Source organism: Panthera uncia, chromosome D1, assembly GCF_023721935.1.
Source record: "Panthera uncia isolate 11264 chromosome D1, Puncia_PCG_1.0, whole genome shotgun sequence".
In the NCBI taxonomy this organism is placed as follows: domain Eukaryota; kingdom Metazoa; phylum Chordata; class Mammalia; order Carnivora; family Felidae; genus Panthera; species Panthera uncia.
The window spans coordinates 107,342,006-107,363,254 of record NC_064808.1 but is presented as its reverse complement, the minus strand read 5'-3'; the positions used below and the strand labels follow the sequence as shown (position 1 = coordinate 107,363,254).

The 21,249-nt window shown below is 40.3% G+C and overlaps 1 protein-coding gene and 1 non-coding gene across 4 annotated transcripts in view; one reads left to right on the top strand and one right to left on the bottom strand.

Annotated features, from left to right (window-relative positions):
* GRIA4 (glutamate ionotropic receptor AMPA type subunit 4) overlaps positions 1–21,249 on the top strand; it is a 394,136-nt gene that overhangs the window by 145,516 nt on the left and 227,371 nt on the right. For 2 of the 3 annotated variants that reach the window (XM_049614164.1, XM_049614163.1), the window contains exon 3: positions 2,852–3,091. In XM_049614164.1, coding sequence (XP_049470121.1) covers positions 2,852–3,091 — 240 coding nt within the window. Of the gene's footprint in view, positions 1–1,743; positions 2,420–2,851; positions 3,092–21,249 lie in introns of those variants that run through there. The other variant, XM_049614162.1, reaches the window with a different exon arrangement.
* On the bottom strand, positions 9,814–9,920 carry LOC125917212 (U6 spliceosomal RNA). The gene has a single exon (XR_007456116.1). It is a non-coding gene; the product is annotated as a U6 spliceosomal RNA (small nuclear RNA).

Sequence of the window (21,249 nt, the reverse complement as noted above, 5' to 3'; positions counted from 1 at the left end):
CTAGTCTTATCCATTTGAATATAGACGCTGGTCCCTTAGTTAGGCTTTAGTTTTTCCACAATATATACAATATCTCTTAGAGCACCTCATCTAAAGAAGACCAGTAACATCCATTTTCTTTTAACTGGTACCTTCTTCTGCTATAATTACATTGCTCAGACTGTATCCCCAATTTCAGAAGCAAAATAAACAAGAACAGAAGAAATACTGCCAGGTTCTATTAATTTATCTTATTTAATTATGCCTCCTAATTTCCTAAAACCCAGGTATTGTAGAATATGGATATAAATGTTATTAAGGTAATTAATTTTTTTTCTAAGAGCCTATTACTGCTTCAACAAAGCAGAATCTAATTTCTTTGTATCACAATGAACTACTCCTAAGGTAAATACCTCTAGATTATCCAATATTCAAGGCTTCATAATGAACTTAGCAATTAAAAGTAGTAACCAAAACATAAAATCAGAAAACATAAACATTTCATAGAACTAAAGCCTTCTTAAACTAGCTATATAAGCCAAGGAGAAATGGACCTTAAAACCATTATGTGGTAAACTCTAAGAATCTGGAATTCAAACAGTCTTGCTTTATTGCATACATGGAGTATTTTTTTTCATGCAAATTTGTATCCTTTAAAAGGTAAATTAGAGGGGTGCCTGGGTGGCTCAGTTGGTTAAGCGTGTGACTTCTACTCAGGTCATGATTTCATGGTCCATGAGTTTCAGCCCAGCATTGGGCTCTGTGCTGACACCTCAGAGCCTGGAAGCTGCTTCAAATTCTTTGTCTTCCTCTCTGCCCCTCCTCTGCTCACTCGCTTTCTCTCAAAAATAATGAAAAACATTTAAAAAATAAAATTAAAATTAAATTAAATAAAGGTAAATTAGAAAAAGTCATCCAAGTTTGGACTAGAATTTGGTCATGTCAAAAGAGGGATCAAAATGTAGCTGGGCAAGAATCTTGAGAAGAGTTTTTGTTTTTTGTTTTTGTTTTGTTTTCTCTCTTTTTGTATTTGCCTCATTGTCCTTGCAACAACCGGGAACATAGAAGGGGAAGAATGGGACATTGTGCATCTGTCTACTGCAGGGGGGACTTGGTTCTGCTGGGTTATGAAACTGCTCTGTGTTAGCTTTATATCCAACCTAGAAGCTACACAGCTGGTCACAATTCCCCTAAGTACTGAGGACGCCCAACAGTGATTTTCCAGACAGCTTAACTTGTTTTCAGACATGGTTCAAGAGAACTCTAAGGTTATGATTTAAAAATAAAAATAAAAAAAAAAGTAACATTTCAGATTGCTTATCTCTATTTCATTTAGTTCTTTTTATGGAGTTCTGTCTTGTTTTTTCATTTGGAGCAAATTCGTCTGTATCCACACTTTGCTTGACCTCCTATTTGTTTCAGTGAATGAGGCTGAACAGCCACCTTTCTCCAACCGTGTGTGGATGGTCGACGCTTGTGTAGACTCTTTGTGCCCAGTGGCTGGTGGACTGGGGGTCCCAGGTCACTCTGCCTTGTGGCTGCCCTGTGGACGGGCTGGAGGTGGGGTGGCCCCGGGGCTGTGGGCACTGAGGGCGCCCCCGGGTGGACAGGGTGGAGGTGGGCTGGGGGAGGTGTGTGCCCTGAGGGTGCCCGGGGGGCGGGGCGGCTGGGGCTCCGCGCCCTCCAGGTGGAGGGGAAGCACGAACCGTGAAACTTCCAGCGGCTCCGCACTCTTTCGTGGGGCTCCAAGGCCACACCTGTTACGTTGTACTTGCCCTTTTCCACCGGGGTTGTTTTCCGAGCCCGAGGGCACCTGTGGCAGAGCTCCCGGAGGCGGCGGCGGAGGCGGCGGTGCGCTCCTGGCACCTGGAACTGAGTTTGAGGCCTCGCCGTGGGCTCCCCGGGGCCGAGTGCACACAGGGGGCGCTCGCCGACCTCTGACCCGGAAGACCTCTAGTCGCTCCACCCCCCCCCCCCCCTTCCGGGCTTCCTGCTAGGCCTGGTTTCTTTGGGTTCTGGTTATTCCTTTGTTTGTTTCTTGGATGTTCAGTTGTTTGTTTTGAGAGAAACAGATAGACAGGGCAGAGAGAGCCCGGGCAGGGGAGGAGCAGAGAGAGTGGAGAGAGAGATTCCCAAGCAGGGTCCGCCCTGCGGGCCCGGAGCCAGATGGGAGGGTCACCCAAAAATCGTGCCCTGAGCCGGTTGGGTCAGATGCTGAACCGACCAAGCCACCCAGGCGCCCCTCTAGTTGCTCCTTTAAACCACAGCTTTCTCTCTGCGCCCCAGGGCGGGCGAATCTGTACCTGGAGCCTCAGTACCACCCCTGCGGGGGCAACTCCCGGTGGCGTGGGGCTGGGGTCCCTTTGTTATGGAGTCCTCTCTCTCTCTGCCTCGGGGTCAGCCCCCAGTACTCCTTCAGGACGAGCTGCCTTACCAACAGGTGCAGATCTGGTGGACCAGGCGAGGCCGGGGTTTTCCTAGCAGCCGGGTGTTCCTAGTGGCCAGGGTCTTCCTGGCGGCCGGGGCCTTCCTGGTGGCCGGGGTTTTCCTGGTGGCGGGGACTTATGTTGGTGGGGTCTTCCTGGCGGCCGGGGGTCTTCCTAGTCTCTGTCTGGGAACACAGCCCTGAACTGGCTTCTGGAGAGAGGAAACCTATGGCTCCTTGTTTCCAGGCCCAGTGCAAGGCTCTGAGCACATACTCAGCAATCCGTTAATGAATTCCACAATTAAGTGCACTCTCCACTTTTACTTTCCTTATGTTCCTGACTATAGGAGTGATTCAGACTTTTTTTTTTTAAGTTCATGGACTGTAGATGTGCAACTCACCAGCTTGAGTGTGCTAATAGTGTGTTTCTTTCCTTCTCTTTTTCAGTCTGTTCCCAGTATTCTAGAGGCGTGTTCGCCATTTTCGGACTCTACGATAAGAGGTCGGTACACACCTTGACCTCGTTCTGCAGCGCCTTGCACATCTCCCTCATCACACCGAGTTTCCCCACGGAGGGGGAGAGCCAGTTTGTGCTGCAGCTCAGACCGTCCTTGCGGGGCGCGCTCCTGAGTCTGCTGGACCACTACGAATGGAACTGTTTCGTCTTCCTGTACGACACGGACAGGGGTAAGTCGCAATTCCACGCCCACATGAGTAAAACCCTAACTTTCAACCAGAAGTGGCCTGGTGTCACTTTTGTGACTTAGGGAAATAATTTGAGCTCTACTACAGCTAAAATCAGAAAAGGGTCAATGGGTATTATCAGTAATTTTATCTGGAAACTTCTAATTAAATGAGCATCAGATGCACCAGATTATTCATGAGCCAACCATGCTCTGTGACTTAGCTGAAATCAAGATAAATACTTCTTTGAACATTTCTGTGATGATATTTCAGGTACAATCAGGAAATAAATGTCTTTTGCCTCAAGTGCAGATGATCTCATGTCTTGGAATGTCTTTAAGGGAGCAAGTTGATTTTTCTGTCTGCATCTCTATATCTATAATTTTATTTAAAAAAGAAAAAGGAAAAAGAAAGTAGTAGTTGAAGCATATCCATGGGTTTGACATGTGAAACTTGAAGTGAGTAATTGAAATGTGGTGACAGTGCGGTACAGATTTGGGGTAAGGCTTCGGGGCCCTGGCAACCTTACATTTTACCATCACCTATCGGGCTCTGAAGATCAGGAACTGATACTCTGCAACCCATGTGTTGAAAAAACAAGGTGAATAAGTTATTGACAATCATGCATTTTTATACAGGTTTGAGATACTTTGACTTTTCATTGTGAGACATAACTTAAATTTGCATATTCTTTTTTTTTATTTTTTCTTTCTATTTAGTGTCTAGAATCACAGCAACAGATTATATTGCAGAATAAACAGCAGGGAACTCCCTTTGGGCTTTTTATCTTCAATATTTTTCCCTTAAAGAGTATATATGACAAGAAGTTGGAATAAAAATTCAAACTGGCAACGTTTTGAGAATATCATTGAATAAAATTCTGTCTGTGCCATGAGTAAAACAATAAGCATAAAACAATGAACAAGCAAAATAAATCTTTTGAAGATGTAATTATCTTCAAAGGCCAAAGCATAATTTCCTATTTTCAGAGATGGTATATCCTATAAGATGTCACACCACTGGTGGTCCTAGTACATTTTATATTGGTTTTCTTGCTAAATTTTCCTTTCAGTAACAAGTTTAGAAAACTTAATATCATCAATGTATTTTTTGCATGGTTGCCACGTGCCGTAATTCTCATTTGGAAATATGGGAGCCTACCCATGTCTTGTGATGACATTTTCCAATATCTAAAAATCCAAAGCATCCTAGAGCATGTATGATAGATGAGAGAAATCATTCTGTTCATTTCTAACTTTTGGAAAAATCCTTCAGCAAGAGGACACTGAAAATTGAACCATAAGGCAACTTAAAACAACAATGAGGTATTACTACCTTATTAGAATGGCCAAGATCCAGATGACTGACAATGACACATGCTGGTGAGCATGCAGAGCAACAGGGGCTCTTGTTCATTGTTGGTGAGAATGCAAAATGGTACAGTCGTTTGAAAGTCAAGGTGGCAGTTTTTTACAAAACTAAATACGTGCTTACCTTGTGATGTAGCATTCGTGCTCTTTCGTATTTACCTATAAGTGGAAAACTTATGTCCCCGCAAAAACCTGCACACAGATACTTATAGCACCTTTATTCATAATTACCAGAACTCAGAAGCAACAAAATGTCCTTCAGTAGGTGGATGAATAAATAAATGTGGTTCATCCAGACAATGGAATATTATTCAATGAGCTATCAGTACATTAAAAAACATGCAGGGACCTTAAAAGCAGAGTCCTACTAAGTGTAGAAGCCAATCTGAAAAGGCTACATGCTGTATTTCAACTATATGACGTTCTGGAAAAGGCAAAGCTATGGACACAGTAAAGAGATTAGTGGTTGCCAGAGGTTAAGGGGAAAGAGGGATGAACAGGTGAATCACAGAGGATTTGTCAGGCAGCGAAGTTGCTCAGTATGATGCTGGCATTGGATCATGATGTGACACTATGATAATGGTAGACATGTCATTATACATTTGCCCAAACACATAGAACGTCTGAAACCAAGGGTGAACCCTAATGTAAACCGAGGACTTTAGGTGATAATGATATGTCAGTATAGCTTCATCAGTTGTAACATATGAATGTAAAATGAAAAAAAAAAAAAAAAAAAAAAAAATTACACCTGAATAAAGTTGACTTACGATGTTAAAAAATTGAATCATGATGTAAAGAAATACATACTGGGATATATATAGATGAGACTGTTCTTTATGTGGTTCTTTATGATATAGCTCAGTTCGTCACTTTGGGCACAAGATCCTTATTTTATGACATCTTGATCTCATAGAAATATCAGTGGGTCCTGTGTCTTACTTTTTCCCTCTGTGCCTGGGTCCATCAGTCTCTGGCAAGAAGAAGGTTGTAGGCGTTCGAGCATCAGCCTCCCTACCAAACAGGGATTCAAAGTGGTGCTTTGCTTTCACACTAGTATGTACTTTCTGGGATCCTCACCCCTGTGTAGCACATCAGATGCTCCAACCCTGAGCCATGTCCCATCCCGTCTGTCCAGGAATCTCTCTAGTATAAGCAGGCCTATTTCGTTCTTGAAAGAATCTTTCTCCTGGCTGAGTTTCTGCCTCCCAAGGCTTAAACCCTTCATGGAACAAGCTCTGTTTCTTCTAATATGGCATCTTGTTACCTTTAACATTCCTATTGGCTTGCTGAACAAAGCCTGCTTTTCCTCGTTGTCTCCCTGTCCTGCTTTTAACCAGCTAATGCAAGTCACGCTCTCAAATTTCTGAATTCTCTCTAGTAGCTGCTGCAGGATGAACAGCCAGCCCTTTGCACTGCCTTCTAGTAGAGTAATACAACCCATCTTCAAAACAGACACCTTTATCCCAAGGGGTAATTGCATGAATGAAAGAATAACATATCAGGAAGATGGCTCTTTATATTTTTTACTGAAGTATATTTGACGTACGATGTTATATTAGTTTCAGGGGTACAACATAGTGACTTAACACTTCTGTGCATTACTCAGTGTTCACCACAATAAGTGTGGTCACCATCTGTCACCATACAGTGTTATTACAGTATCGACTCTATTCCCTATGCTGTACTTTTCATCTCTGTGATTTACTTATTTTATAAATGGAAATTTGTGGCCGTGTCGTGGTGTTGAGATGGTTCACTCTATCATGACATGACCGTGCTTCCCGATATTCTTGGTTTCAATTAAGTACTTGCAAAAGACAGTAATAATTTTTTCTCCCTTTGAAATTGTTGTGCTCATTTTATAAGTTTAGGATCACAAGATCAATTTATTTCTTCTTAGATAGTGGGCTTAAAATTATGTATCACTATCACCAACCGAGGTATGAACTTCAGTTGTGAGCTTGATTAATTTCTCTCATAAACATAGTTGGCTAAGAGTCATCAGTATTTTCACATCATGCAGAAAAAGAGAGCACACATCCACTTTAAAGATAAGAATTTTTTTTATAATGTACAAAACCACCTGTCAAGAAATAAGATGGTTTAGTACATTTTAGTACTTTTCTCTGATCTTCAGTTATCCTTAACTGTTTATTTCAACATTTTTCCTGTTGCAAATAACTGCCTTAATATGGCCCTGAATTTCTCCACAATCTTGAGTGGAACATGGCTGTCTGATGCGTCATAAATCATTATTTTGGAATATGTTATCTCATTGATCCACTTAGTTATTTCTGAAATCTTAATCCCCGTAGTGATACACTGATCTTATAAAATATAAGAGCTTGGGGCGCCTGGGTGGCTCAGTCGGTTAAGCGGCCGACTTCAGCTCAGGTCACGATCTCGCGGCCCGTGAGTTCAAGCCCGGCGTCAGGCTCTGTGCTGACAGCTCAGAGCCTGGAGCCTGTTTCAGATTCTGTGTCTCCCTCTCTCTGACCCTCCCCTGTTCATGCTCTGTCTCTCCCTGTCTCAAAAATAAATAAAACGTTAAAAAAAATTTTTTTTTAAAATAAAAATAAAAAAAATAAAATACAAGAGCTTCACTCTGTCATAACTTAAGGTAGTGTTTTTATGATGAATTGTCGTCAAAGGAATGATATTTTCTTTCCTCTGATGTAAGACTTCTCTTCAAGTTCTGCTCTGCTCTTGGTGAACTGTGTGAACCTACCTGTATGTTTGTCCACATATGTCAGGGAGAAATAAAGACAGGGACAGAGAAGGAGGAAAGTTGAACTGCATTGTCTTTAAGGTCCATTCATGTTATCTTTAATGTTTCTTTATATTCCAGATGGTATTGTATATAAATAAATATGTATTATATTCCAAATTCCTTCCCAGAAACGGTGGGCAGAAAAAGAAAGATGGTAGGTCACATAAGCATCCTGTTTATCAGGTCGCTCCCGGCTTCTTTTCACTTGACGGCCTCTCAAAGAAGAAGAGAGTGTTCGTCCATTTATTCGTTCAGTTTATGCACTTACCATTCAATAAAAATGTATCGTTCACCTTGTCTGTATCGGACACTTTGATACGTATTTAGAATGCAGTGACGGGGGTGCCTGGGTGGCTCAGTCGGTTAAATGTCCAGCTTTAGCTCAGGTCATGATCTCAGATCACGGGTTCGAGTCCCATGTCTGGCTTTTCACTGATGGAGTGGAGCCTGCTTCCTTCCGATTCTCTGTCTCCCTCTCTTTGTTCCCCTCCCTTGCTTTCTCTAACTTAAAAAAAATTTTAATTTTAAATTTTAAAAAGTTTTTTTAAAAAGAATGCAGTGATGAGCAAGACTGTACTAGGATGAAGTTAACTCACCTGCTATAGCTTCATTAGGAAATGGCACACAAGGTTCTGTTTGATAGCCAAGAGCTTGCCTTTGAGACACAGTGTGATGTTTTTACATTTGGAATAAAACTTTGGTAAGATTTTTGAGTTGATAAATTTAAGGCTATTGAATATGTTTGAAATGTTGCTTATGAACCTGAAGATCTGAATATTAAATTTTAATTAGTTACCTTAAGTAGCCACATTTGCCTAATGGCTACCTACCATATGAGACAACACAGTGTATCTAAACAATGAGCTCATTTGGAACAACATATTTTAGTTTGAGCGAGATGTCCAAATCTTTTCTCAATTCATGTAGGAAAAGAACTTAGAGAACACCCTGTGCAGAATCCTTTTTTATAGTAATTTTCACATTACATTATGTGTATATTTATATATCTTTTCTTCCCCCAGAAATATATCTTTTAGCAGTAATTATTATATCTTGCTGCATTTATATCTTTTCTATGTAGCATAGTAACCCCTAATAAGTATGCCATAAACATGAAGTGGATGAATGACTTAATCAAAGTCCTTGATCTTTCTTTCCTTTTTCTCTTTCTTTCTTTCTTTCTCTTTCTTTCTTTTTCTTTCTTTCTTTCTTTCTTTCTTTCTTTCTTTCTTTCTTTACTTTTCTGTCTTTTTCTCTCTTTCCCTCTCTCTTTCCCTCTTTATCTCTCCCCCTCTCCCTCCCTCCCCCTTCCTGCCTGCCTGCCTTCCTTCCTTCCTTCCTTCCTTCTTGGCAGTATTACACTATAGATATACAAAAATTTGTCCATTTATCTCTTGATGACCATTTGGGCTGTTTCCAGTTTTGGGTTATTATAAATAAAGCTGCTATGAACCAAAAAAAAAAAAAAAACAAACAAAGTCCTTGACAATAGGTATCAAATAATTTTGATGCTCTCATAACTAACCATGTAATTCAAATTTTATTAATGATACCATGTGTTTTTTTTAAATCTTTGTTTATTTTTGAGAGAGAGAGAACATGAGCAGGGAGGGACAGAGAGAAAGAGAGAGAATCCCAGGCAGGCTCCATGCTGACAGCTGAGAGCCCAACACGGGACTCAAATTCATGAGCCAAGAGATCATGACAGAGCCAATGCTGAATACTTAATCGACTGAGCCACCCAGGTGCCTCAATTGTTTTGTTTTGTTTTTTAATGATACCGTATTTTAATGTATCAAATAATTCCTATATTAGTCAAAATGAAAAATTCTCCTATAGAGATGGTCCTTGAATTAAATTTTTTCTTATCATGAAAAAGTATGGAGCAGCCTGAAAAAGAACATCCTTTTTTTTTTTTTAAATATAATTTATTGTCAAATTGGCTAAAATGTAGTGTGTACAGTGTGCTCTTGGTTTTGGGGTAGATTCCCGTGGTTCATCACTTACATATAACACCCAGTGCTCATCCCAGCAAGTGCCTTCCTCTATACCCATCATCCATTTTCCCCTCCCCCCCAATCCCCCATTAACCCTCAGTTTGTTCTCAGTATTTAAGAGTTTCTTATGGTTTGCCTCCCTGCCTCTCTGTAACTATTTTTTCCCCTTCCCTTCCCCATGATCTTCTGCTCAGTTTCTCAAGTTCCACATATGAGTGGAAATGTGATATCTATCCTTCTCTGACTGACTTATTTCACCTAGCATAATACCCTCCAGTTCCATCCACGTTGCTAAAATGGCAGGATTTCATTCTTCCTCATTGCCAAGTAGTATTCCATTGTATATATAAACCTCATCTTCTTTATCCGTTCATCAGTTGATAGACATTTAGGCTCTTTCCATAATTTGGCTATTGTTGAAAGTGCTGCTATAAACATTGGGGTACATGTACCCTTGTGCATCAGCATTCCAGTATCCCTCGGATAAATTCCCAGCAATGCTATTGCTAGGTCATAGGGTAGTTCTATTTTTAGTTTTTTCAGGAACCTCCACACTGTTTTCCAGAGTGGCTGCACCAGTTTGCAAAAAACATGGAACGCTTCATGAATTTGTGTATCATCCTTGCACAAGGGCCAGGCCAGTCTTCTCTGTATCGTTCCAGTTTTAGTATATGTGCTGCTGAAGTGAGCACTGAAAAAGAACATTCTTGATTTAGATATAATCAAGCTAAATATTTAAAACACTTTAAAATAATCCATATTTTTGGCATTATAAAACCTTGAATTTTTGTCAAATCTACTTAACAAGATGTCATTTTTCCTTGAGCGAAAAAGAGATGTTAATTTAAATAATATAAGAAGTCATTATTTTCTCACTTGAAATAGATGTTTTCAAAGGAAAATATTTTTTACTTCTGTGTATTGCACAGAATTGTACATATTTATGATGCATCTATGGCCATTCCCAACACCATGGGTCACAAGATGAATTTATGATCAAGGGAGAGATGAAGAGATATAAACCTAATATTTAAAAATTCTTTTTTTTTAATGTTCATTTATTTATTTATTTTGAGAGAGAGGGAGAGAGAGAATCCCAAGCAGGCTCCATGCTATCATCTGAGACTTGATGTGGGCTCGATCTCACAAACTGTGTGATCATGACCTGAGCCGAAATCAAGCATTGGATGCTTAAATGACTGAGCCACCCAGGTGCCCCTAACATTTAAAACTTGTAAGGATCACTGTCATTGTTTTTCACGCACCCATTCTGGAGGCCAGAGTAAGCAGTGGCTGGTGCTATTCTTGTTTTATTTCATCCTTCTCTTTAATGCTTAATGTTCAACGTTTTATCGCATTGGCCGTTTCCAGGTTCACAGCGTTATTTCAGGGGTTGCTGAATATCTTTTGTTCAATATATGAATTATTATTATAACATTATGTAAATTGTCCCTAGGAGACATGGATTTGGCAAGACGTAGAGTAGAAAACTTTAATTTGGGTTGGTTTGGCTTATTTCCTTTGGCCTGTTTTTTTTTTTTTTAAACAAAACTATATTCTACACATAGCATAACATATTTTGAAAAACCTAGGAAACAACGTTGTGGGTGGCATAATGTATGTGTGCTGCTCCCCTGCGCTGAAGCCAGAGCAAGGAGGGAAGGGGGTGGAGAGGGGAGCTTGGGTGGGGAGGGCAGAGATCTTGCTATTTTATTTCTACTTTTTGGGTTTTGCTGCATACATGCCTTTTATTTTTAAACTGCCTCAAATCCTTTTGCAAAAAGAGTCGAGATCTAAATCACAGAAATAGGAACAAATTAAGAGGCATGAGATACCTTTCCACAATACCTCTCTTAACTTTCCAGTAAATAAGCCTATTGAATAAATGGCTCCAGAGAGCTCATCTGCCTTCCCTTCGGGTTCTCAGCTCCACTTCTCTATTTCTTCTCACATTGCCCTATTCTTTTACTCTTTCCCTCCTTCCTGAATCACAACATAGAGTGTTTAGGCAACATGGTTCCATGGACCTGGGAACCTCAGTCCTCTGTCACTCATTACCAGCACGGGCTTGTGGTAAACTCACGTCCATAGGTAATGTAGGGGGATAACAGAGCAGAAAAGTGCAAGGAATATGGTGTAATGACTTCAGTTCACACCAAAATAATATCACTGGCTCTGCTTCTTCTTTGAACTTCCTTACTGAGAGGTGTGAGATGGGGAACATTTTCAGGGGTGACTGCGCACCTGTCACCTGGCCTCGGAGCTGCTCAGAGGAGTGCTGAGTGTGTAGGGGTGCTTACGACTTCCCGCCTCCCAGTTTCCAGTTACTGCGCAGGTTCATGTGACGCCAGCACACATCTCCCATGAATTGTGCCACTTACAATGCTTATGGCCCAATTTTCTTATTAAAAACAAAATTAGAAACACATTAGCAAAACAGAGATCTTTGATGTATAAATTCAGGAGAAGTAAGAATCTTTCAGACACTAACCTGGTGTTATCCAAGAAGGGATGAAAATTTATCTTTAGTGCTTGGTACATTCAGCCTCATTTCAGTGTATTTCCTAATCCTCAGGGAAAACACCTTTAACTGTAAAACCCTCACTGGGATGAAGAGGAGTTCCCTTTTTATAAACTTCCCATGGCGACCTCAGGCATTTATCTTTGTTTATAATTAACTCATTAGGATTTAGACTGTTTTTTATAGCTCACTTAAATATGTTTGCTTACTGATATTTATTACATTTTTCATCAGGCTGATGATGCCAAATATTTACTTGTTACCAGCTGCCAAGTGTGAGGCTAGCCCATTCTGTCAGGAGGAGAACACACTTCACTCTGTGTTTCAAGCATGTATCACTGCCTTCCTGCTGGAGCCAGGCCAGTGGGAGAGCAAAGAAAAAAAACATGTGTAAACATAACAATGGAGCTTCCTATGGTGATTCTAACTTGTAATTGAGGGAGAAAAAGTAATCATAAGCTGGCAAGGCAGCCCCTGCTCCCTCTACAGTATCTCCTTTGGTGGCACTGCAGTGTCTGTCTTCGGCCCTCATTAACCCGATTCCACAGGCTGGCACCTCTGCGGGTTAGGAGGGGGGGATAGTGGATGGAGGGGCACATGCATGGGGTGAAGGAACCCTGGTGGGTATTTTCATAAAGAGGGTTACTTGTGCCATCCCTTTTCCCTGGGGAGAGGAGGCAAAGGGAGGCACGTGTATGTCTGTCCCCTCCCACCTTCCCTGGTTACAGAATGAAGGAGTTGAGGGCAAGGGCTGGAAGTGCCATCCTTGTGCTAAAATCCCACAAGGATGATGAGCCAGAACCATACTGCCAGACAAGGGGGTTCTCGAAGAACAGTGCCATAAAGCTACAATGAGGGGTGCTGGAAGTGCCATGCTTGTGCTCAAATCCCACAAGTATGATGAACCAGAACCACACTGCCAAACAAGAGTGTTCTCGAAGAACAATGCCATAAAGGTACAACAAGCGTAGGCAGAGAAGGGGCCGGAGTGAGGAGCAGGACCATAAACAGTGTGTGGACAGATTGGACATATTCTAGAGACACACAGAGCCTACACTTGCTCTTGTGCCAGCAGCCTTCCACACATTCATTTGAAAGAGACCCAAGTGGACTGGCAGGGAAAGTAAATATGCAGCCTTCCACCAACATTTATGCCGGGTCTGTTTGGTTGTCATGTAGAAGGCACTAGACAGATGCATTGTTGACTGACTGACAAACTACCTGTCAACATGGTCCTCCATTCACGTTTGCTTCCCATTGTTGGTGCTCAGTGTGAAGAGAAGAGCAAGCAGATCTGGGTAGGACCGTTGGAGCCCCTGCACCCTAGAAAGGTCATTGTGTTGGCCCCATTGACATGCACTGTTCAAACACACAAAATACAGGAGGAGCCAAGTTGGTGGAACAGCATGGAAGTTTTTTTGTGTCTTGCATCTATGAAATACAGCCAGATCAACATTAAACCATCCTGCACACCTAGAAAATTGATTTGAGGATTAACACAACAATCTGCACAACCTGAACCACAGAACTCAGCAGGAATTCACCCCAAAAGAAAAAGCAGGAAGAAACGACAGCCAGAGACTTAACCAAAACAGATACAAGTAGGATGTCTGAACCACAATTTAGAATCACGATAATAAGAATATTAGCTGGAGTCAAAAATAGATTAGAATCCCTATCTGTGGAGATAAAAGAAGTAAAAGCTAGTCAGGATGAAATAAAAAATGCTATAACTGAGCTGCAATCTATAATGCATGCCATGGCAGCAAGGATGGATGAGGCAGAGCAGCAAATCAGCGACATAGAGACAAACTTTTGAGGAATAACGAAGCAGAAAAAAAGAGGGAGACTAAGGCAAAAGAGCATGATTTAAGATTTAGAGAAACAAGTGACTCATTAAAAAGGAACAACATCAGAATCATAGGGGTCTCAGAAGATGAAGAGAGAGAAAAAGAAGTAGAAGAGTTATGTGAGCAAATCATAGAGGAAAACTTTCCTAACCTGAGGAAAGACAGACATCAAAATCCAGGAACCACAGAGGACTCCCATTAGATTCAACAAAAACTGACCATCAACGAGGCATATCATAGTCAAATTCACAAAACACTCAAGCAAGGAAATAATCCTGAAAGCAGCAAGGGGTAAAAAGTCCTTAACTTACAAGGGAGGACAGATCAGGTTTGCAGCAGACCTATCCACAGAAACTTGGCAGGCCAGAAAGGAATGGCAGGATATATTCAATGTGCTATATCGGAAAAATATGCAGCCACAAATTCTTTGTACAGCAAGGCTGTCATTCAAAATAGAAGGAGAGATTAGAAGTAGCCCAGACAAAGTAAAAGAGTTCATGACCAATAAACCATCCCTGCAAGAAATTTTAAGGGGACTCTCTGAGGGGAGAAAAGACTAAATAAATAAATAAATAAATACCAAAAGCAACAAAGACTAGAAAGGACCAGAGAACACCACCAGAAACTCCCAGCTCTACAGGCAACATAATGGCAATAAACTCATATCTTTCAGTACTCACTCTGAATGCCAGTGAACTAAATGCTCCAATCGAAAGATACAGGGTAACAGAATGGATAAGAAAACAGGATCCATCTATATGCTGTTTACAAGGGACCCACTTTAGACCTAAAGACACCTTCAGATTGAAAGTAAGGCGATGGAGAACCATCTACCATGCTAATGGTTGACAAAAGAAGACTGGAGTAGCCATACGTATATCAGACAATCTAGACTTTAAAATAAAGACTATTACAAGAGATGATGAAAGGCATTATATCATAATTAAGGAGTCTATCCATCAAGAAGACATAACAGTTGTAAACATTTATGCTCCAAATGTGAAAGCACCCAAATATATAAATTGATTAATCCCAAACATAAAGAAACTCATTGATAATAATACAATAATAGTAGGAGACTTCAACACCCCACTTACAACAATGGACAGATCATCTAAACAGAAAATCAACAAGGAAACAATGGCTTTGAATGACACACTGGACCAAATGGACTTAACAGATATATTCAGAACATTTCATCCTAAAGCACCAGAAATACATTCTTCTCCAGTGTACATGTAATGTGCTCCGGAATAGACCACATACTGGGACACAAATCAGCCCTCAGCAAGTACAAAAAGATCAAGATCATACTTTGCGTATTTTCAGACCACAACACTATGAAACTTGAAATTAACCACAAATAACTTGGAAAGGTAACAAATACTTGGAGACTGAAGAACATCCTACTAAAGAATGAATGGACTAACCAACAAGTTAAAGAAGAAATTAAAAAGTACATGGAAGCCAATGAAAATGATAACACCACAGCCAAAAACCTCTGGGACACAGCAAAGGTGGTCATAAGAGGGAAGTGTATAGCATCCAGGCCTTCCTAAAGAAGGAAAAATGGTCTCAGATACACATCCTAAACTTACACCTTAAAGAGCTGGAAAAAGAGCAGCAAATAAAACCCCAAACCAGCAGAAGACAGAAACTAATGAAAATTAGAGCAGAAATTAATGCTATTGAGAAACAACAACAACAACAACAACAACAAAAACAGTAGAACAGATCAGTGAAACCAGAAGCTCGTTCTTTGAAAGAATTAACAAAATTGATAAACCACTAGCCAGTTTAATCAAAAGGAAAGTACCCAAATAAATAAAATCAATAAGGCAAGAGAAGAGATCACACTGACACAGCAGAAGTAAAACCAATAATAAGAGAATATTATGAGCAATTATATGCCAATAAAATGGGCAATCTGGAAGAAATGGACAAATTCCTAGAAACATATACACTACCAAAACTGAAATAGGAAGAGATAGAAAATTTGTACAGACCCATAATCAGTAAAGAAATCAAATTAGTAATCAAAAATGTCCCAAAAAACAAGAGTCCAGGGCCAGATGGCTTTGAAGGGGAATTCTACCAAACATTTAAGGAAGAGTTAACACCTATTCTCTTGAAGCTGTCCCAAAAAATAGAAATGGAAGGAAAACTTCCAAACTCTTTCTATAAAGCCAACATTACCTTGATTCCAAAACCAGACAAAGACCCCACTGATGAATATGGATGCAAAAATCCTCAACAAGATATTAGCCAACCAGATCCAACAATATGTTAAAAACATTCACCATGACCAAGTGGGATTTGTACCTGGGATGCAGGGCTGGTTCAATATCTGCAAAACAATCAGTGTGATTCATCACATCAATAAAAGGACAAGAACCACATGATCCTCTCAATAGATGCAGAGAAAGCATTTTACAAAATACAGCATCCTTTCTTGATAAAAACCCTTAAGAAAGGAGGGATAGAAGGGTCATACCTTGAGATCATAAAAGCCATATATGAAAGACCCAATGCTAATATCATCCTCAATGGGGAAAAACTGAGAGCTTCCCCCTAAGGTCAGGAACAAGACAGGGATGTCCACTCTCGCCACTGTTATTCAACATAGTATTGGAAGTCTTAGCCTCTGCAATCAGACAACACCAAGAAATAAAAGGCATCCAAATCGGCCAGGAGGAGGACAAACTTTCATTCTTCGCAGATGACATGATACTCTATATGGAAAACCCAAAAGATTCCACCAAAAAACTGCTAGAACTGATTCTTAAATTCAGCAAAGTTGCAGGATATAAAATCAGTGCACAGAAATCAGTTCCTATACACCAACAATGAAGAAACAGAAAGAGAAATCAAGGAAGTGATCCCATTTACAATTGCACCAAAAGCCATAAAATACCTAGGAATAAATCTAACCAAAGAGGTGAACAATCTACCCACTGAAAACTATAGGAGCTTATGAAATAAATTGAAGAAGACACAAAAATTGGAAAAAGATTCCATGCTCCTGGATAGGAAGAACAAATATTGTTAAAATGTCAATAGTACCCAAAACAATCTACATATTCACTGAAATCCCTATCAAAATAACACTAGCATTCTTCACAGAACTAGAACAAACACCCCTACAATTTGTATGGAACCAGAAAAGACCCTGAGTAGCCAAAGCAATCTTGAAACAGAAAACCAAAGCAGGAGGCATCACAATCCTGGACTTTGTATTACAAAGCTGTAATCATCAAGACAGTATGGTACTGGCACAAAAACAGACACTCACATCACTGGAACATGGACCCACAGACGTATGGCCAACTAATCTTTGACAAAATAAGAATGGCAGTCTCTTCAGCAAGTAGTGGTGGGAAAACTGGACAGCGACATGCAGAAAAATGAACCTGGACCACTTTCTTACACCATACACAAAAATAAACTCAAAATGGGTGAAAAACCTAAATGTAAGACAGGAAGTGATCAGAATCCTCGAGGAGAAAGCAAGCAAAAACCTCTTTGACCTTGGTCACAACAACTCCTTACTCAACATGTCTCTAGAGGCAAGGGAAAGAAAAGCAAAAATGAACTATTGGAACCTCACCAAAATAAAAAGCTTTTGCATGGTGAAGGAAACAGTCAGCAAAACTAAAAGACAACTGATGAAATGGGAGAAGATGTTTGCAAATGACATATCAGATAAAGGGTTAGTATCCAAAATCTGTAAAGAACTTATCAAACTAAACCCAAAAAACAAATAATCCAGTGAAGAAATGGACAAAAGACATGGCAAAAGACATGTCATCCAGATTGCCAACTGACACATGAAAAAATGCTCAACATCACTCATCATCAGGGAAATACAAACCAAAACCACAATGAGATACCCCCCACACACACCTGTCAGAATGGCTAATATTAACAACTCAGGCAACAACGGATGTTGACAAGAATGCAGAGAAAGAGGATCTCTTTTGCACTGCTGGTAGAAATGGAAACTGGTGCAGCCACTCTGGAAAACAATATGCAGGTTCCTCAAAAAATTAAAAATAGAACTACCCTACAACCCACCAATTGCACTACTAGGTATTTATCCAAGGGATACAGATGTGCTCTTTCGAAGGGACACTTGCACCACAATGTTTATAGTTGCACTATCAACAATAGCTAAAGTATGGAAAGAGGCCAAATGTCCATCGATGGAGGAATGGAGAAAGAAGATGTGGTATAAATATATACAACTGAGTATTACTCACCAATCAAAAAGAATGAAATCTTGCCATTTGCAACTATGTGGATAGAACTGGAGGGTATTATGCTAAGTGAAATAACTCAGAGAAAGACAAATATCATATGACTTCACTCATAGGAGGACTTTAAGAGACAAAACAGGTGAACATAAGGGAAGAGAAGCAAAACTAATATAAAAACAGGGAGGGGGACAAAACATAAGAGACTCGTGAATATGGAGAACAAAGAGAGAGTTACTGGAGGGGTTTTAGGAGGGGTGAAGTGCTAAATGTGTAAGGGTCCTTAAGGAATCTACCCCTGAATTCATTGTTGCACTATATGCTAACTAACTTGGATGTAAATTAAAAAAATAAAATAAAAATCAAACACACAAATTATAAACAGTTGTATGGAAGTCCAACAGAGCTCTGTTTCCCCCCCCCCCCATGGTCACTATATTAATGCTTCTTTTGAAATACTAAACTCGTATAGAAAATTGTATCATGATAGACCCCTGAGCATGTACTCAACCTGCCAGCTGAGTTATTTAGCCACGTCTGAGGACTAACGGGAGGGAGCATGTTCCTGGAGGATCCTTAGATTGATGTAATGTGAGTATCATGTTTTAGCAGTTTTCTTATCTCAGACAGAGAAACTGTAAAGCTTTTGGACTGGCTCCATCTTTTCAGCAATCCTCACCTTTCTAAAGCCGTAAGTCTGCAAATGACTTGTTATTTTCTGACAACTTAGCCATTTAAAAAACAAAAAAAAACTGCTTAACTGAAGATCTGGGGGAAGATCTTTCTTTATGAGCTCTGACTAAACATATTGCCTCAAGATAATCTAAGATTCTCTCTCTCCCTCTCTCTCTGCCCCTCCCCCACTTGTTCCTTCTCCCTCTCTCTCTCTTTCTCTCTCTCTCTCTCTCTCTCTTTCTCTCTCTCTCCCTCTCTCTCTCTCTCTCTCTCTCTCTTTCTCTCTTTCTCTCTCTCTCCCTTACTATAAAAATGGAACAAATGTTAATGTAATAACAGTGCACAATATAGGCTGAAATCCTTACAGTGCGAAACTTATGCCAGAGGTCAGGTTTACTCAAGTGATAACGCTTTGTAGTTAGTCACCATGTTCCACTCGATTCTAGTGCTTGACGTGACACCTCTGCACGTACCGTTCCCGCAGCCTCTGCCTTTAGTGCACATCTCTGTTTCCTCGTGTGACTCCCACTCATCCTTCAGGTGTGAGCATAATGTCTTCCAAGAAGTCTGTTCTACACACTTGCCCTCAAGTGTTAAGCCCCTTCCATGTGCTCCCGTAGCGCTCTCTGTTCGCCGTATCACACACAGTGTTCTGTCTCTTTCATTCCATGCCCTGTCACCACACTCTTTAGGGTCCACACTGGCCAGGACTCTGTCTTGCTCATTGGGTTTCCCTGATCAGGGACTGTACCTGTCATGTAGTCACGCTCAGTAAATAGGAAAGGATGGATCTTAAGGTCTCATCTTCACGTATATTGACGGGGACTTCAAGATCTATGTTTAGATAGAGCTCAGTCCTCACTCTTGCAGGAGACTCATGTTCATAGTAACCATTGTGTCTAAAAATCTCAACATTCCAAGAGTCGACCTATCACCTGCCCCCTTAAACTATCCGAGAGATATACTCTGCCTGGGAGGCTAGGAAAGGAAGAGCCCGCCCCGCTCCTGTTTCTCCTTCATGCAGTCGTAGGCAAGCGGTCATCAACCTTGCTGAATGTGTGTCACATAGAAATATGCCAGTGCGCCCCTCCTCCAGTGAGAGTGTGGAAGACGGCTTTGAGAGGGACAGTGTTGGAGTCTGTGCTCAGGCCTCAGGCCTCTTCATTCTCCTGCGCCCACCAGCTCCCTCCCTGACTCCAGTGGTGGCCTCTCAAGTCCGTCTTCCTTGTCCTTGCCAGGGCGAGCGCTCGGCAACCCCGACCTCACACACGTCACCTCTGTGCCTTAGCATCTTCAGAAGGACACAGAAATTGTACATGTTACTTTGCCGGATACTTGTCAGGGAGACTCCCCTATGTATTTGGAAAGAATGACTTCAGAAGATACTTGTGTGATGTCGTATTTCTAGGGAAAATGCCATGGAAGATGATAACAGCTGTTTCTATCTCGAGTTGTATATCCATAGGAAGAGTTTAGGCTTCACATAATAAAAAAATACAAAATAACAGTATACATACGCATATATGTTTAAGTATGAATGTATGTATACACCTGAAGAATATGTAATATGGAGCTGTTCTATACTGTTATGGAAGCTTCATTATCTTCCAGCATTCACACTTCTGCTATCGTTACTGTATCGTCCTCAACATTTGGCTTCGCTTCAAGGTCTATGGTGGCTGCTTAAGCTTCACTCATATCCATATTATAATCACTTGGGAGGAGTGCACGGAAAATACAGCCACACCACTTCCCTTCACCATACGTGTCATTTTACACATGTACTTACATGCAATTTTGTGGCACAATTATATTGGCCGTCTGCAATATGCTGCAGAATATTACATTTTTTCCTGTTTTCCAGATGAGTTTGTATAATGGTCACACTAGCTTTTCCTCAAATGTTTTGGTAGAATATGCCTTAAAATATTTTGGCATGAAGTCTGAAGAACTTTTTTAAACCACTTTTCAATTTCCTTCGTGATTCTGAAGCCTATTCAGATTTTTCGTTTATCCATGTGTCACATTTGTTCAGGTATATAGTGTGCATCGGTACGAGGAACTTAGTGGATTCTGGCAGGAAATTTATTCTCTGTGATACTGGCGCTTTGAAATTTTGTAGAACTTTCTTTTCCAGTATATGTTCAATTTTAATAATATTTCAGATAGTCTTAAGAAAGAGTATTTTCTTTTCTTTTGTTTCTCTTCTTTTTTTGCCTGCAGCGTTCTAAATAATCATTACATGTTGTTTGAATCTTTGTGTCTTTACTAAATTTCTGATTGCTTGACCTAATTGAGAGTTGTACATGGACATCTCCCACTTTGGTCATAGGTTTATCAATTTCTTATAGTGTTTTTATAGATTTTTGCTTTATATGTGATACATTTTCATACAGAATTCTTTAGAATTTTTAGTGTTTTCCTTATAAACTGAAACTTTTTAAAACTGTGTAATGAACCTCGCTCTCCTTAACCGTGCTTTCTATCTTGAGGTCTATTTTTTTCAACATTAATGTACCTACACAAGCTTTCTTGAGGCTCGTATTTGTAAAGTATATCTTTTGCCATCTTTTTATTTTCGACTATCCTGCATCCATATATTTTAGGCATGTCTTTTGGGCAGCATAACTGCCATTATACATGGGGTAATTTTCTATGTGTGTTCCATATTTAACTCTCCCCAAACCCAAATGGTAAGGAGAATTAGTATCCTGTTTTATTC